This window comes from Lupinus angustifolius, chromosome LG03 (genome assembly GCF_001865875.1).
Source record: "Lupinus angustifolius cultivar Tanjil chromosome LG03, LupAngTanjil_v1.0, whole genome shotgun sequence".
In the NCBI taxonomy this organism is placed as follows: Eukaryota; Viridiplantae; Streptophyta; class Magnoliopsida; order Fabales; family Fabaceae; genus Lupinus; species Lupinus angustifolius.
Genome location: NC_032011.1, coordinates 29,106,654 through 29,124,880, shown reverse-complemented (window position 1 = coordinate 29,124,880; position 18,227 = coordinate 29,106,654). Strand labels below are relative to the sequence as shown.

At 31.3% G+C, this 18,227-nt stretch overlaps 2 protein-coding genes across 4 annotated transcripts; one reads left to right on the top strand and one right to left on the bottom strand.

Moving 5' to 3' along the window:
* On the bottom strand, positions 1,865-10,176 carry LOC109344381 (glycerol-3-phosphate dehydrogenase [NAD(+)]-like). Of its 3 annotated transcripts, none has more exons than XM_019583149.1 (13): positions 9,973-10,176; positions 7,285-7,361; positions 7,130-7,202; positions 6,155-6,372; positions 5,096-5,207; positions 4,753-4,812; positions 4,627-4,664; positions 4,403-4,523; positions 3,916-3,970; positions 3,753-3,801; positions 2,908-3,055; positions 2,775-2,778; positions 1,865-2,168 (listed from the first exon to the last, which is right to left on the bottom strand). In XM_019583149.1, the coding sequence occupies exons 1-13, from the start codon at positions 10,064-10,066 to the stop codon at positions 1,979-1,981; spliced, it is 1,239 nt and encodes a 412-aa protein (XP_019438694.1). In that variant the 5' UTR covers positions 10,067-10,176; the 3' UTR covers positions 1,865-1,978. The 3 variants fall into 3 exon arrangements, with proteins under 3 accessions (XP_019438694.1, XP_019438695.1, XP_019438693.1); XM_019583148.1 differs by having other exon boundaries at positions 1,869-2,168; positions 4,753-4,816; positions 5,100-5,207; XM_019583150.1 differs by lacking the exon at positions 2,775-2,778 and having other exon boundaries at positions 1,865-2,154; positions 2,909-3,055; positions 4,753-4,816; positions 5,100-5,207; positions 9,973-10,175.
* Positions 14,862-16,466, top strand: LOC109344380. The gene is made up of 6 exons (XM_019583147.1): positions 14,862-14,897; positions 15,159-15,228; positions 15,407-15,468; positions 15,579-15,668; positions 15,758-15,900; positions 16,052-16,466. The coding sequence occupies exons 2-6, from the start codon at positions 15,162-15,164 to the stop codon at positions 16,053-16,055; spliced, it is 366 nt and encodes a 121-aa protein (XP_019438692.1). The 5' UTR covers positions 14,862-14,897; positions 15,159-15,161; the 3' UTR covers positions 16,056-16,466.

The window sequence follows — 18,227 nt, the reverse complement described above, 5'->3', positions numbered from 1 at the left end:
ACAAGACCCAACCCTACCCGCTAATCCAATTTGGCCTGATCATGATTGAACCCAAATAAGATTGGGTCTAATCGAGTCTAGGATTGGGTCCGGGTCAAAAATTAGACACGAACAATATTAGGACCGAGTAGGGGACAAATATGACCCGACCCGACCTCGTCTCATGATCATTCACTCATTATGTTTGTATGCTTCTCTACTCAATTGTGTACAGAGTAATGACATCTCTCTGATCGAAAGTATCATTGATTCTCTAATTTTTTAATCATATATGCATGATTAATAATATATATACATATATCATTTCATATGTCAAATTACATATCCATAATAATAAGTAAAATATTGAGAAAACTTTATCTAAAAGAAGTATGCATCATATTTAATCGGGTTCAAAGACAGATTCGATGGATATTTGAGGTCGTGTTAGCTTCAGATCTAGAGTCGAATCCGAGTCCAAAAAATGACTCTACGAACATTTAGGATCGGGTGAGAGAGAAGCCTTACCCGCCCATGCTCACCACAAAAGAGAGGTTCATTCCACCGTAAAATTTATCATTCTCTCTCTTATGTGTCCATAATAGAACTCCCCACTATAAAAAAGGCAAATGTGAAATTTATAATTTCTTGATTCTTGGGTGAAACTAGGATAGTCATGATCAATTTTTCTCAATTGAGTAGAATCTGTAGGACGTTGAAGCTTACCATTTTAATCTTCTTATCATCATTCCATGTTAAATATGTTGGGTCTTTTGCATTGTTGAATGTGCACTTAAATCTTGATTTGATTGGGAAATACCATACAACCTTTATTGGAGCTGAGTCTTCCTTCTTATATCACGAGACATTACATTTAGGACAAAACTTTAATAAAACATACCTAGTCTATCCATTAACAAATTTCAACTAATACAACCTTGACATTAACGTTAATCTTATGATTTTAGTACAACCATCATATAACGTTTTCTCAATATCACTTATCAATCACTCAAACATCTTAGGACAATCCCAAAGATTCTCTTCGACCACATTTTTATTTTCTTCGAAATGATCACCCTCATATGCATCTATGTTAATATCATTTGTAAACATCTTTTATCTTCCTATTTCTCGTCTCATCATTCCTTGTCCAATTGTGTAACTCTAATTGATTCCATGACACAGTCAATGAACTTGTAACTCGTTTGGACTAACTCATCTTGTATAATAACATTTTAAACCAAAGCATACAATTCTATTAGGTTTTTCAGTATGCTCAATGGCAAACCGAATAAAGGATTTCATTCCATCATTATATTCCTTCATTAATCGATTGATACTCATCCATTGCCAATCAACAAAGAAAGCCTTGTCTTGATCCATAAGAACAAAAACAATAGTAGCTAACTTCTAAGCAGATTAGAAATGTATGAGAGAAACTACCTAAAAATAGTTTGACAAATAATTATAGTGAGCATAAATCATAACCTAACTCATTTATAGCTACAAAAAGGGGAAAACTAACAACTCACTTTCAGTATCTTCAATGAATGAATGCCATGAGTCTGGTGAGAAGATGAGTTGAATGAATGAGTGTCGTGTGAAGGTTTTGTGGTAAGATGAGTTGAATGAATGAGTGTCGTGTGAGTTTTAGCATAGGAAAGTTTTCTGAGTTTTAGCGTCAAAATAAACATGCAGTGATTGAGATTTTGTTTTTAAATCTGTAACAAAGATTCAACATCGCTTAGTGAAGTGATCAGTATTGTTCTTAAACTTTCAACAATACTCGTGAAATTCCCGCATTAAAACGGTACCCTGGCTTATGGATGGTAGGGTGTCCTATTTTGCAACTTCCAAGTCAAAAAAAGAAAGAGAGAATGTGTGCATAAATGAAGAACAAATTTGTGTATTAATCCCATTTCATCCAAGAAAATATTACAACATATGCAATCTAGAAGCAGTTACCCCATACAGGGAATTACACCAAGTATTTCAGTTAATAGTACATTCTAAAAAAATGGAACATGCAATCCATACAAAAAAAATCAAAATATTTGTTGATGTTGTACATGTATGTAAGATGTGTTAATTGCAATTGATAAAAGTATAACTTGATGTGAACTTCGTTAGTTGTTAGCTTCCTTTCCTTCAAAGAGAGCTGGTACCAAAATTTGTTAAGGTTATTTCTCACATAAAAAAATGATATTTATCACATAAAAAATGATATTTCTATGCATGGGAATGGAAAGTATTTAGCATGTGTTTGCTACAAATTGCGTTTTTTATTATCTATACTATATATAAAGCCAAAACTTGAAATAACTTTTCATGGTGTAATTTTCATTTCCTATATTACCCTTAACATTATTTAATTTTTACAAAAAAACTATATAATCATAAGCAACTACCCACCAATACATTAATTAACCACATATCTCACCTTAAATTAAACATTATCGTAAACAAAAAATATATAATATAAAGTACATCGAACACAAAAATACATTTTAATTCAAAAAATGAAATATATAAAAATTGAATATATAGTATCACACAATATTCACCTTCGTGCCTATACACACTTGTAATTATAAAAAAATAACTCAATTTATCAAAATTGAACATGTTATACTTTGCTTCTTTTTCTTGATTTATAAGTTTTTTTCATAAACTGTTTGTTAACAAAACAAACTTTTTATAAAAAACATAAACAAAAAAACAAAGAACTAAAGTTTGTTAAGATGACCAAAAAGTCAAATGTTCGATTCCTACTTAGTAGGAGAAGTAACCACAAACGTCGAATGAGATTAGTTCCCTTATCCATAAGGTGATGAAATATCCTTAGTAGTACAAAAAACAATCAAAGTTTTATTTAAGTTATAGTAGAATATTATATCCCTAAAGCTATGGTTAAGACTTAAGAGTACCTTGATTTGTTATGAGTGTGTTGAACTATGGCTGATGGTGGAAGGAGACCTTGGCTGATCAAATTCACTGCTGAAAAGAGAGGAAACTTCTCTATCCATCCACGATCATTTAGAACCTCATAAACCTCTTTTGCAGTTAACACACCCTTCGTAGAATAAAATTATATAAATTAATTAGGACACATGAATTTATAAAGACAAGAGCTCATAATTTGTGCATGAATAAGACTATTGTTCTTTAATTTCTACTTTGTTGTTACTCAATCTATTCCACAAATACTTTGGAGATTCATGCATTAAAATTTGTAACCACCATTTTAAATTATGGTTGTAGTTGCGATTGTCATTGTCATTTGTCAGCGTCATATTGTAGTGTGGAATTTTTTGTATCATATTTGTAACCACCATTTTTAATTTGATGTTTGTCGATATGACCTAAATACTATTGTTTTGTGTCACGATATGACAAGATCATTGTGATTTAATATTACACAACAATTACAAGGTGATACTGAAGTCGTCACAATCATAATATTGTGACAACATGAGATGATATGGTCCACAATTTGCACTTTTTTTTTGGTTTCCCACAGATATCCTCGCACTGGAGGCAATCTTGTCCGAGACGGGAACATCCACAGATACGTGGGGCTAACTCTCCCAGCAGACATTTTTTCCATCCACAAGACTCGAATCCGAGTTCTTGCTTAAGGGGAATCAAGTATGTACCACTTGAACCAACGTCTGTTAGTTCTGGCACATTTGAGCCTAGTATTTTGTTCTTTAACTTGTTTTATTTGGAGAAAAATAGTTGTTTGGTATTAGTAAGTTTCATTTAGGTACCTGCAATTTTTGGCCTTTAAGCATCTCTGCTTCAAGTTCATCAAAAGACCTACATGTAGCAAAAATCAGTTATAACTAATCTATTTTCATTTATTTATTTACCTATAGAAAAAAAATATTATACTAAAGTAAAGTATTATAGAACCTAGGTAGAAAGACCAACCTCTTCCCCCCATTTTTTGCATAGGCCTCAGCAACTTTCCTGTTTCTTCCACCCACTGCCACACAAAAAATGTGATTTTTATGAAACCAATAAATATAGAGTAAATAACTACTTTGATCCATTAAAATTTTGGATATACCATTTTTTGGTTTTTGAAAATTTGAAAAATCTAAAATAACCCAAAAATATTAAATATGGTTCAAATTAGTTATTTTTAGCATTTTTATGACTCCTAAATTGTCTTGACTCACATTTGCGATCTTTGAGTGCTGGTTTAAATTTTTTGCTTTTTGAGGATCAAAATTGTACATGCAAAAATTTATATTGACCATATATATATATAAAATGAAAAGTATGGTGAAGTAAAATGAATATTTACCATTTTGGAGACTATCTTAAGTATTTTCTTTTTTTGAAGGACTAAACTACTAAAGTCGAAAAATATGATCAACTAAAATGAATATTTAATCTGAATCAGTGTCCTTACTGCATGTTGTTATAAGGTCAGCTACACCACAACTCTCAAAGAAGGTACTGTCCTTAACAGATGGAAAAAGCAATTTTGAAAAAGCTATCATTTCTTTTAGTCCAAGTCTCATGATTGCAGCCTACACATATATTCAGGAAGCAAAATTAATCTAAAATAAGTGATTAAACAAAGAGAGAAAAAATCAATTTAGATTTTGTGGATTAGAATTTTTTTCAGCTTACTTTTGTATTATTTCCCATCTCCAAGCCATCAACAAGACCTGTCCCATTTTGTGTACCATTTTTTTATCATTAGAAGAAGTTGAAAATTGAAGAACAACAAAGTGTATTATATACTATAATACTAACCTGCACCTATGGCTACAATATTTTTCAGTGTTCCACAAAGTTCCACTCCTTCAACATCATGGACCTATTAATTATTATAATGCAAAAAATTAAAACCTTATCAAAAAATAACATTCTAATTGGCTCACGACAAAAAATGAGATATCATTCAAAACATGTGGTAGTTATATAAAATAATAGTCTAATAATTGTATTAAGAGGACAAGAATCCGATGTCTCAAACTATATCTTAAACCATGTTCTGAACAAATGATATTAAAACAAAAACAGAAAAATAATAAATTTTTAATTGACATATTTTCATTTATCCCGAGTTTGAGACACAATATAAATATGTTTATACTCACAGCTGACACAATGAAATAGGGAGTGGTAAACAACTGAACCCATCTCTCTGCAACTTCTTGGTGTTGGCTGTATCCAACTGTTGCTTCACTAAATTTCTCCATTGCTATCTATCCAAATCATATTCATTAATATTATCAGAATAACCAAAGATATTATAAGCTTTATACAAGAAATTATTACATCTAAGGTTTTAAATTTGGGCGATGATCACTAGAAAGTATAATATGCAATGTTATGAAATCTGAGCTGAACATCAAACTGGAAGAGGTGATATATTATGTTTAACCGGTTTAGCCAATTAAACCGTACGGTTGGATTGGAAGATATCGTATATAATTAATAATTATTCATAAATATAATTAGAGTGATGATCCACTTACTTCAAGAGTAAGTTTTTTAAACTTACTTCTCATCCTGACCATTAATTGTAGGGAAATTCAATGGTTTGAATCAGTGAGTAAGTGAATCTCTCCCCATATAATTATATATGAGTGTAAAATTTTATATAATTAGTAATTATGTATAATTATATTGAAGTAACACATCTTCATTCTATTTTAGACTTTAATAAAATAAAATATTATAATAATATTCAGTTTTTTTAATTTTAATTGAATTGTCCGGTTCACATCCAGGGATATTGCAGTTAAATCGAGTTTAATGCAGTCGGATTAGAATTTTTCTGGTTCAAAGTGGTCTAACCCCTCATTCAGTTAAGACTATAAACTACAACCATTTTTAAGTCCATGACCTTCTCTTGAATTCTCAAAACTTCTTTCGCCCCATCCCACATGGGCAAAGAATCCATCCCTATCTCAACTGTGCTACCAAGGCTCAGCGCTTGGACTGGTCAGACTGTCCGATCTGGTCCTCACAACCTTGATAGTATGTATAAGTTTTGAAAATTACCCAAACTGTATTATAACTATAATTGTGGCCATATCGAACACGAATGCTCATAAATATCGAATAGTCAAGATTTTGAAAGTTTAGGAAAGGACAACATAACCATTATTTAAAACCTAAAAGGGGTATTTTTGTTGTAGGTAGTTACCTCATTTGCAATGTTGGCTCCCATTAAAACAGAACAATTGATTCCTAATCGGTTAGAAATGAGAGTAGAGATCATGCATGGGCCTTCCTTCTTAACCTCCATGCCTTTAATAAGGGAAATACCCTCTGCACTTGCCTTTATTTTCCCACTAAGCAGTTTGCATATTCCTTCCATGAATTGATGTGGACTTACAAATACTAACATATCAGCATCTTTCACTGCATAGTTATCAAATCAGAACATAACATTTTATTCCAAAACTTGCCTAGATTAATGATTTTGGTCCTACTGGTTTATTATCTATTATTTATTTTAATCATCATTGACTCTTCAGAAAGTAATACTAATGAATAATGGGCTATGTATAAATCTTTACACTTATAGTGAATAGATTTTACTGTTTTTTTATTTAAAAATAATTTAAAATCTACACCGTTAAAATATTTTCAGGAACACATGTCACAATTACTGAAACCTCCTGTGCTAGAGTGTTAATAAATATGTAATTATTTTGATAGTAAGAACAATATCCCATCACCTTATGAGTAAGGAACTAATTCATTTCGAGGTTTGTGGCTGCATCTTCCAACATATATCACATATAGGAATCGTACACTTAACCTTATTATTTTTCTGGGAATCTACTGAGGCCTTACACCAATAGATCGACGCCTTCTAAGTTTAGTATGTATGCATTGTTTAAGGGAAAAAAATGTAAACTTTGTCTTAGAAGATAATTTCTTTAAGCATCTAGAAGAGTTAAACTTAGTTTTCCAAGACTAATTTCATTCTTTAACGCCTTTAAGACTCTTATTAACACAACCCAAAATTGGAGACTCTAATAACAATGCAAGGATAGATAGTAATTCAAAACTTTGCCTAAAATTAAAAGTGGACAATCATAAGTTTGTTATTTTTGTTTGCTATACCACAAAGTATAATAATGAAAAATTGAAAAGGGCAATAATTTAATACCTGCATTTTCAAGATCTGGATCTGCAATTACATTTTTACCAAGCTTGATTCCAGGGAGATATTTGACATTTTCCTATAAAAAAGAATAGTAAAAAATTATTTGGAAAATATAGGACACATATATAATGAGAATAGAATGCATGGTTAGTCCTTACATTTGTCTTATTGATGACTTCGGATAGTTTCTCCCCACCTGGTAATGTTTCTTCAAATACCCACATCCTCACTTCATCTGAATATACCAAAGATTTCTTTATTAAAATGGAATATCAACATTATATTGGAAACTATGATATTTTATTGATGAACAAAAAATATATTTCATTTGATTGAATAAGGTTAGGGATGATAAAAATACTCCATTCGTTTGTACTTGGAAAAGTACACACAATAGTAGAGCTTATGAATGAATATGTGTATCATGATAAACACTCTACATGTACCCACATATTCATAAAAAAAATTAATTAAATATTTTATATATTATATTTTTTCATTACTTTAAGATTATACATTTCTACTTTATTTATTATTTTATAGTGAACTTTAGTGATTAAAATATAATGATAAATTTCTCATATACATATGTTATTCATGTAATAATTATTTATACATATATTAATTATTATAAAATATATAAATATATAATTAAACTTGAAAACTCGTTGGGTACCCATGAATACCCATTACCTATATGAGTACTCGGAAATAGGTGCTAGTATGAGCAAATAAATATAATTATTGTTCATAAAAAAATGATATGCAAATGAAATTTACCTTTACATTTTCGTGAAAAATGATCATGCAACTACTGAAGACAATTTGGACTCTTAAAATAATTTTAGTGTTATGTATAAATATATCTTTATAGTATTTGAGAAAATCAACTCATCTAGTAGGTATAGGTATTTATGGAAAATTAGAATGGAATTGTGCAAAGTTGGTTGATTTGGATAGTTATATTGGTTCAGACAAGTAACAATATAATAAAATATTATTCTAAATACTCAAATTAATGATGGTCTTCCAAAACTTAATTCAAAAAAGATGCTATATATCATTCTAACATTAGCAAAAGGAATAATATATATACAACTCTATTTTTATTACAAACTTAGATAACATGATTAAAAAACACTCCAAAGTTTTAAACCAATTCAATAACATTACAAACATTAATTGGTAGTTCAAAATTCCAAAAGAAAGCATAGAAATAGACGAGATTCAAGAAGATAATATAGAAGACGTGTGGAATATAATGTGACTAACAAGGACATGGTTATTATTATATGGTTCCATTTGTGAATGTGAAAATTGAAATAAATAGAGTAGAATGTAGAGTATAGATGATGTGTTCCTATTAACTATTAGTAACTAAGTCTAAAATGGAACCTACAATAACTTAATATTAGTAAATTAAAACAGGTATTATGTTATTTTTGTTGGTTTCATTGATTCTATGGATTTGTTTGGTTCCAACCAAAGCCAAAGTCAAAGACCAAACTAACCTTCACTATTCTTAAAAAACTCAAACCAACCCAAAAAATATGGTTGCTATTGTAACAAAACCATATGTTTGTAACAGGGATTATCTATTCCAGAATTTTTCTGTCTTTAAGTCTGTAACCAATCAAACTTTATAAAATAATATTAAAATATTAAATTTTGTTTTTATGATTTTGTCTTTTCATTAAATATGATTTTTTAATTGACTTAATACACAAAACGAGACATGAATAATGACACATGATCCTATCATGAGAGTAGACTTATATATTGTTTTACTTGTATATCTCTATGCCTATGCAAGGAAAATAGTAAAAAACAAAAAGAATATATATATATATATATATATATATATATTGAAATAAAAATCACTCATTTTTTAATTAATAAATAATAAGTTGATATGCACTTTTAGAAAATTTTGAAGCATTTGAATCATTGCTTGAAATAAAAAGATGTTTAAAATAAATATTGGGAATATATCATGAATAAATATATCATTTAGCAAATTTACGAACAAAACGTTAAGAGATTATACTTAGTAGTACCAAAAAATACCATTTAGCAAATTTGAAATAAATTAAATGTTTCAAAAGTTCAAATGAGAAAGTTAAATAACATTTATTAGAGAACCATAATGTGGAATATATTATACACATGATAAAAAGCAATTCGAAACAAATACAATGAAAAAAGAAGTTCCAAAAAGAAAGTAAACATTTATTAGAAGAGTCAAATGAGAAACATCAAATACATAAGACAAAATAGATCTTATTAAACACATTAATAGATCACTCATAACTCTCATAGCAACATGGATGCATATTACTCAAATGATATATTACAAACATTGAGAGTCCAAAAAAGCATGCCAATGCCATGAATTAATAACACTCATTCATAATGTGCTTATTAAAACATGCATGCATATAGCATCAAGAACAAAATGAAACTACAAGGTAGTGTTTGACACTGATTTAAATTGTCGGCTGCATCACGTGATGCAGCCACAATATTGCAGTTGCGGTGATAGTGGCAACTGTATCACACCATAATTATGGTGTGACACCAAATCATAATGATGTAGCCATATCAAGTAGCAACGCAATCACATTGAACCGTATAAGGCTGCAATGCAACCACATCAGGTTGCATTAGGCCGTATCGATTTCAAAAATATTTTTTACTCATTAAATAATTCACATTGCAACAGCCATAATGACCACAATCGCAGTAACCACAACCGTGAACACAATCACGATTGGAACCGTAATTTAAAACAATGATATTTGATAACCCTAATGGGAACAAAGTTACTATGTTTTGAGGAAAAGTACCATGAAAGTTGCTGAGTCTAATGGTATTTGATGCAATAAGCTTTGCTGCAACACTGCCCCAGTTACCACTACCAACAATGGTGACTTTGCTCATGATTTTGTTAATGCTTTTCACCGCTTGTTGGTATCACAAAGAACAAGTGTTGAGAGAGTGTGGAGGATCAAAGGAAGGCACAACAAAGATGAAACTTAGGTTAGAAGAAAAGAATGAATATAAGAGAAGGAATTGGTTGGATTCAGATACCAAACACGTTTCATGAGAAACTGTGTTCATGCAATTAAATGCGGTGACTCCACATATTTTTGCTAAGGTAGAGCGTGTAGAGGACCATTATTTTCTTTCTATTAATTAATTAATTAAGGTATTTAGAATATTGAATAAGAGTTTTACTAAATAAGATTAAGAGGGAGAAACAAATAGTAAAATATCTAAAGCAATTAAAACCTATTAATGACATTATATTATGTCAAAAAGAAATATCTCTAGCAATCAAAACCAATTAATTATATGATACCTATTAAATGCAAAATAACAAAAAATGGCATAAATCATAAGTCAAAGATTTAATATTGATAACACTCCCCCTCAAAATGGGGGATCCATTATTGAGACTCATCATTCACACTCTCGTTAATATGGAACTTTGTGATAAAATTGCACATTAAATGTTGGATCACTCGATTATTAAACATCCTATTCAGGATAGTAGAGTTGAAGAAGAAGAGGGGATGCACATCAATTTTAAATGAAGATTGCTACCTTAAACGTGTGAAGTTTGGGTGGTGTTGTTAAGAAAAGGGTGGTGAGCAATATGGTTAGATCGGGAAAATTGATTTTCTCTGTCTCCAAGAAACTACATTGGAATTAATCGACAAAGATATATACAATATGCTTTGAGATGATTCTGATTTCAACTGGAATTTTAAACCTTCGGTTGGGAAATCCGGAGGTTGTTGAGTATTTGGAGGAAAGATAAATTCCAACTAACGACTTCTGTTAACGGCTCTAGTTTCTTGAGGACAATTGGCAAATGGTCGAGCAGTAATGAAGTTTGCCATCTGGTGAATATCTATTGCCCTTGCATGAAAGTTGTGTGTAAGAGTCTTGTACGAATTACGGTGTCAAGACCTTTAAATAGCTTCTAACCAACCATTATACCCCTATGAGAAGGTGGAACTCGATTGGAATGAAACTCATTCATTTTAGATGAAAGTTGTTCAGTTTGGATTTGAAAATCTGGTCTAACATCTCTCTTTAACCGATTATTGAAGGTTGCAACTGATTACCCAAGCTTACTGCCCAATTGAAAATCTGGTCCAATAGCTCTCTCCTTATAGTAATAAGTTACTCTGTGTTATTTTTGTTGTGTATCTCATTATTCAGTTTGGTAACCTATTACTCAGTCCTAGTAACATGTTACTCATTGTCACACAATTCAAGTAACTTGTTACTCAGGTCAAGTAACTCATTACTTAACATTTTGCAAATTGATTTCTTTTGACTAGAAGTTTTCAATTGTTTTCAAAATTGTTTTTCTACTTATGAGCATTGTTACTAAATATATAAAAGAGATTAAGGATAGAAGTACCTATTGATGGCTTGAAATCTATTTGATCTCGAAGCTTGATCTTCTATATATTCAAGGTCTTCTTCCTTTTGCTTCCTTTTGACGATCTTAGTGTCTTCATCAAAATCTTGTCAAGGTCAGGAGCAAAATCTTCTTCACATTGGTGGAAAGGGGAAGAGTAAACTTAGAAGAGGTGTTCTTCTAAGTAGTGAGATTATGGTAAGTGTGTATTGTACTTAGAATCTCGGAGTGAGATTTATAGTTACAACTCATCTAATCAGTAAAATCTCTTGGGTGACAAGAGGGCTAGATTTAGCTTTCAGTGGACAAGTAGGTGAACTAGTATAAAATCTTGGCATATCTCTACTTTTACGATTTATGTACTTATTTTATTTTATACAACAAGTCCGCTGCAATATTACTTTATGTAGAAAACAAATTCACTCATCTTAGTTTGTCATCTTATACTTACATTATCAACCCATAAGCTATATTTTAGACCTATCTTACTTATATTTTGTGATCATGAGTAGCTAAGTTTCTTATTTGTTTGGATTGAATATAGAACGAGCTTAATGTATACGCATCGATTCAGTTTATATTAATTCATGAAATTTTGATTCGTTTGAGTTATACATGCACTTTATGCTTACTTTAAGTTTGATCATCTTATTGTATGTTTTGTGAATGAAATTCTTGGAGAAATCATTGCATGATTCTGACTTTATATAACTCATCACTTGGTATAACTACTAGACATAAAATTATATCAAGCTTCCATTTCATGCTTGTTGTTGTTGTGAAGGCAAGCATGCAAATACATGATTTTGAAGAAGACAAAACTTAAAGCTTAAAGACTATGGACAAGGACAAATCGACTACAACAACATGAAGACTCAAATTTAAGCTTCAACAAAAGATCATCAAGGCTAGAGTAATCTTTTTAATTTTTAGGTCCTAAGATGCTTTGAATGGGTAGAGTCTAAGTTGGGTGAATTTTATAGTAAATCTCACATAGTTAGAGTATGAACATAATGCATATGAGATTTTTATACATAACATGATTTAGGTGCATATAACATACATACATGATTTTGGTGCATTAATACTTATATCATTTTCAAAATCATGCACCATGCATTAATCATTTATGTTAAAGGTTCATGAAAAATTAAATAAGTCTTTTCAGAAAACTTTTAATTGATTAAGGTTAAAGTTAATCGATTAAGTATTTGCAAATGTGAAACATGTTAATCGATTAAGGACATGGTTAACCGATTAAATCAGTTTTGTTTTGGAATCTTGGACGTTTTAAAGAAATTTTAATTGATTAAGTGGTTATTTAATCGATTATCCCCAATAGAAAACAATTTGAAACTGAATGGTATTTCACCATCCTTTCCCATAGGCGAAGCAACCAGAATTCAGAAGTGATACATAAACTTGATGCAAGAATACACGAATTTTCAAGAGTGATTTTCTGAAAAGAGTAATAGAAACTTTCATGTGATAAGAGAGAGTTTTGTGATTCTTTGAAAGAGTTTATTTTCAAACATTGAGTGTTTTTCAAAGATGTTCCTTTTGCGACTCATAATCATTTATATTCATCTATGAGATTGTGAGATTCATCAAATGGTAGTTTGTTGTGAATATTAGTTTATGATTAGCATATCATAGGTGCAAGGAACTTTGTACACATTTTGTTGGTCGATTCATAAATTTGCTTCTTTAGTGTATGAGGCACCTTGGAGGAAGAGAGAAATTTAGGAGAAATTCTAGGCCGCGGTCATGATCCAAGAAGAGGTGTCTTTGGGTATACTTGGATAGAAGTGGTGTGGATCCATCATAAGCAAGGTCCAAGAGAATTCTTGGTGGAAGAAGTGTTCATATAAACATTTGATTTCTTCTTAGTGAAGCAAGTCTCCCAAGATTTGAATGGGAGGATTGGATATAGATTTAGTGGATTGAAAATTGAACTAGGATAAAGCGGTTATGTTATCTTCTCTCTTTCCCTACTATTTTACTTTTATGCATTGTCACAGTTTCGCTTTATTTGATTACATTCATATAGAGATCATTGCATAATTGAATCTGCATTAGTAATCACTTTCATTAATCTGTTTAAGTGCATATTAGATCTGATTAATCATTGATTTCTTGCTACATTAAGAATAAAAAGATTTTCAAGAAAACCAGTAGGTTAATCGATTAAGCCTTATGTTAATCGATTAACTCAAGCTTTCTTTTAATTGATTAAACAACCATTTAAGCGATTAAAACGAGTAGTTTTTGAGATTATCTTTTGTATTCGAGTTGTTTTTATTATTACTTGAACCACATATTCCCCCCCTCTAGGTGAAGTTAGAGCCATTGCTAACCAACAATTGTATTAGTTGCTAGACATAGATCTAGTGCCATAACTTTATAAGTCTCAAACTTGTTAGCATAGACTACTAGACATACATGTATGTTTAACGATTCATATATCTTCATCTTGTTAATTTAGTTGCTAGACATAGAGCTATTTTGTAAGTTATTAACATAGACCAAGACATTGACGGTTAATACAAATTGAGGTGTTGCATTTTACTCAATATCATATGCATAGATTACTACACATAGAGGTATGATTTTGTGAGTCATAATTCTTCATCTTATGTGTATAGTTACTATACATACAATTTTATTGCATATACTACTAAACTGACTAAGACATTAGCTTTTAGTATCTTTAAGGTCATTTGTGTGGAAGAATCGATGCTAAATAAATTAGTGTATTTGATTCGTGTGTGTATTGATATGAGTAGGAAATTTGATCTCAACACCTTCGTTCCAAATAGTTTAATCAACTAGTTAGTAATTAGTTAATCAAACAAACCAACCAAAACCTTTTTTACACTACAAAAAAAACAACATATTGTCACAGTAGTTTTGCCACACTTATTAAAACTGAGGCTAAACTTGAGCCCAAAGGTGTTACTCTAGTTGGGCCCATTACTGAATAAGGCAATAAAGATCAAAATATCTTTTCCCCTCTCCCTCAAAATTTCAACTTATTTTTTCCCCTTTCTCCCTCAAATCTTCTGCAACTTCATTTTCTCCCTCCGTTTAGCCCTCACTCTCCTTCTCACTTTGACTCTTCAGCTTTTCGATTCCGGTAACGGTGCCGTCGCTCCGCTATATTCCGGTAATGGTGCCTTCCCTCTTCGACTCTCAAACCCTAACTTTTCTATTTGTTCAATTTATTTTAAATTTCCTCCAGTTGAAGCGTGATTCTCTTGGTTTGGGTTTTCAATGAATCACTTGTGAGTAGAAAGTGCTTTATAATAATCGGTTTTTGAAACGGTGTTGTTGAAAGGAGGTGTCGATATATTAATTATTTGCGCATATTGATTTTATTTCCACGATTGAGTTTTCTGTTATAACTTATTGCTTCCTCCTTTTCTTTCATTGTTTGTATTTAGGGTTCTACATTCAAGTCTATTACCGTATTTCTTTTCCATAAGCTTCATCTTGTTGCTTTTTTACTCTTATTCAACTCTTGTATTTTGTAACTGGCCTTTTTTTGCTAGTTGAATTTGTTATTAGGGCTTATTATAATGATTTCTTTATAATTTTCAGATGACTGCTAAACCTCTTACAACGGAGTCGATTGCGCTTACAGAGAAGAAGATGGACATGAAATTAGGTTTGCTTAATTGAACCACTTGAAGCCCCTCTTTCTTTCATTCTTTCTTTATTTCTTTCTTTCTTTCTTTATGAAATTAGGTTTGCTTAATTGAGCCATTTCAAGCCCCTATTTCTTTCTTTCTTTCTTATAATCTGTCTTTTATATGTCTAACATCCATCAATGATGATCTTATCAGAGGATATAATCAAATTGTCTAAGAATAAAAGCTCAAAGCCTGGGAAGCAAAGAAGGATTTCGGTAAAGATTTCTTTCACGGATTCTTTTGCTCTATCTGTTTGTTATGTTACTAATTGTGGCGACCTTTTCACTTTATTCTTGCACCAATGCTTATTCTTGCACTAATGCAGAACAAAAGCCAAAAGTTTGCTAACAATTTTACTCAAGATGAGCCTTCAAAGATGCGGCGGTATATGGAGTCAAGATCTTCTGTTAGACAGGTTTGTGAGTTTATAAAACATAGTCATCTGAAGTTTCTTACTGATATTGTTTATGTGTACTTGTTTCTAATGTTCCTGTTTTTAAGCAGGGGGCTCTTGCAAAAAGAAGGTCTACTTTTCAGGGAAACCAATTTCCCATTGCAGCTGAGGTTGCACGAAAAGCTGTTAATGCTCCTCTTCGCAACACAGTTTCTAATCGCAATAGGGGGGTCTCTAGCTGGAATGAAGCAAGGTGTTATCTTCTTTTTAGTTGCTCCATGTATTTGTCTTAACCCTTTGAATGAAAGAGATGGCTGTGAGATGAACATTTAACTCTGAATGATGTGGCTGTGAGTCATGGCATTCGTAACAATAATGATGAATTAATTTTTGCATTATTTCAGGTAAAATACGGCCCATCTTAATGTGCCTTCTTTTCTTTCCTCTGCATAAAGGAGCCACTTTGACATAATGAATGAAGGCCAGACACATGATTTTGGAATATTGAATTGAATGGTTGCGTTTATAATCTATTGTGCAAACTTCATGGTTTGAGTGGGTTTATGTTAATTGTTAGTACGAATGTTCATGCTAGATAATTGAAGTTATGTTTGTTGAGCTGCTTAGTGTTGCAACTGGAATTCTAGTGTTGCAACTTACGTTGATAGCATCTGACCTATTTTTGAGGTAGGGTACCATCACGTACGCATAAAAGTCTGGAAATAATGTTACCCATGTGAGTAGCTGGTCGACGTGGTAAAGTAGACTGATTTATTTAAGCTGTTTAGAAGAAAGTGCAATCATTGTGGCACTTATCATAAGGATTTAACCATTTTGAAGTTTGATAAAAACGGTGTGGAATATAATATATGTTTACTTTGATCTTTTTGTTTTACCTTGGAAAGGTTCATGACAATTATGTTATGAAGCGTAGGAATATGCAGTTTAAGGAGAGGAAAATATCTTATCAAAGAAAGGTAATTCTATTATACTTTTGCTCTATGGATTCATGATTTGTGAGGGGCAAATAATGAGTTACAAGTAAATGAAGAAAGGTGAAAAAGAAAAATTAAGCTATGTGAATTAATTCTCTTTATTTTGTGGTTCAAGTTTGAGGGAAAATTAATATTAGCAAGTTAGAAGTAAATGAATAAAGTGTAGAAGAGGGAAAAAATGAACAAGGAAAAAACCATATTCGCAATTGCATCTGCCTCTGTCTGCATTCCTGTGAAACTCAAATCAGGAGTTGCTTTGTTAGATATTAACCCCATATTTTTTTGCAATGATCATTGTACCCAAAGGAGTTTGTATTAATAGTTTATGTTTTCTTTGGTTCCAGCTTGAGGAAGAGGAGAATTTCATTGATGTGCTAAACTCATCTACAAAAAAGGAGACACTTGATATGGAAACTCAAACATGCGAAACATTCAGCATGGATATATATTCTGCAGCTGGAGAGGAAAGGGTACTTCACATGTGATGTACCCATCCTTAGACCTTCAAAACCAATCGTGCTATTTGCAATCCCTGATGGTAGGGGCAAACATGCTTCAAGCGATTTCTTTCTTTTTTCTTAAACTGTTTTATAACATCTTCCAAATTCAGAAGTTGTTAGTGCGGATAAGTTACTCTATGGAACTATTTTCATGTTTATCATCACTACTTTATTATGTTTATAAGCAAACTTTTTTAATTGTGTTCCCGATTATCATTTAGAAATGTTTTTTTTCTCTCATTTGGACAATTTGGAATAGTTTTCACATTAAAAAAAGAAAATTATTATAGAATATAATGGTTCTTAAATGGGTGAAAATAACTAAATAAAGATTTAGCCACGGTTTGAATGTGGTTAAAATAATGGTACAAATTAGCCACGGTTGAAACCGTGGTTAAAGAAATGTTACCACACTTCATAAAAACGTAGCTATATCATAAATTGACCGCAGCTAAATTTTTGCAACGCCAGTAATTGCTAGGATAGTGGAAACCGTGGCTGTTGTATTTTGCCACATTTTTTTGGTAAAATAGCCACGGTTTTAACCGTGGCAAACTTGAAATTTTTTTGTAGTGTTAAAACCAACTTAGAATATCAATTTTTAGTAGAAAGACTAGTATCAAGCAAATCTTTTTGAATTCGACAATCTTTTATACTTGTTTGAGATAATCCAATTTGGTAATTTAATTTATCAATTTGTCGGTTAGAAAAATGGCGACATTGTCGGATACTTGTGTCTAGATACTTATCATTACAACAAAAACATTGGTAATTTAAGTTTTTACTTTTGTTGTTCTATTCTCTTTAAGCGAATTGATTTGATCTAGTAGTTTTGTTTGAGTTGCTATGCATGGTAAGGTTCGAAGTACAAATCTGGCCGAAAGTAGGATGCTTTCTCAGGAGCTGGATTTATTCACCAAACAAATGGTCAGGCTTCCTCATTAACTTATCAACTCTACTCTTGGCCCACAAATGATGAGGTATGATGTGTACTATGATGATCACTCTATGTAGTATTTTTTTCCTCCTCAAGTAGAGAAGGTACAATACATGAAAGTGATGCATGGTCACCCAACCTACAACAC

Coding starts and splice junctions, on each gene's coding strand:
- LOC109344381 (XM_019583149.1), bottom strand. CDS start 10,066: ATGAGCAAAGTCACCATTGTTGGTAGTGGTAACTGGGGCAGTGTTGCA. Junction 6,373..7,129: donor TCCAGATCTTGAAAATGCAG/GTATTAAATTAT, acceptor ATAACTATGCAG/TGAAAGATGCTGATATGTTA. Junction 3,056..3,752: donor TTAAAGGCCAAAAATTGCAG/GTACCTAAATGA, acceptor TATTCTACGAAG/GGTGTGTTAACTGCAAAAGA.
- LOC109344380 (XM_019583147.1), top strand. CDS start 15,162: ATGACTGCTAAACCTCTTACAACGGAGTCGATTGCGCTTACAGAGAAG. Junction 15,229..15,406: donor GAAGATGGACATGAAATTAG/GTTTGCTTAATT, acceptor TGATCTTATCAG/AGGATATAATCAAATTGTCT. Junction 15,469..15,578: donor GGAAGCAAAGAAGGATTTCG/GTAAAGATTTCT, acceptor GCACTAATGCAG/AACAAAAGCCAAAAGTTTGC.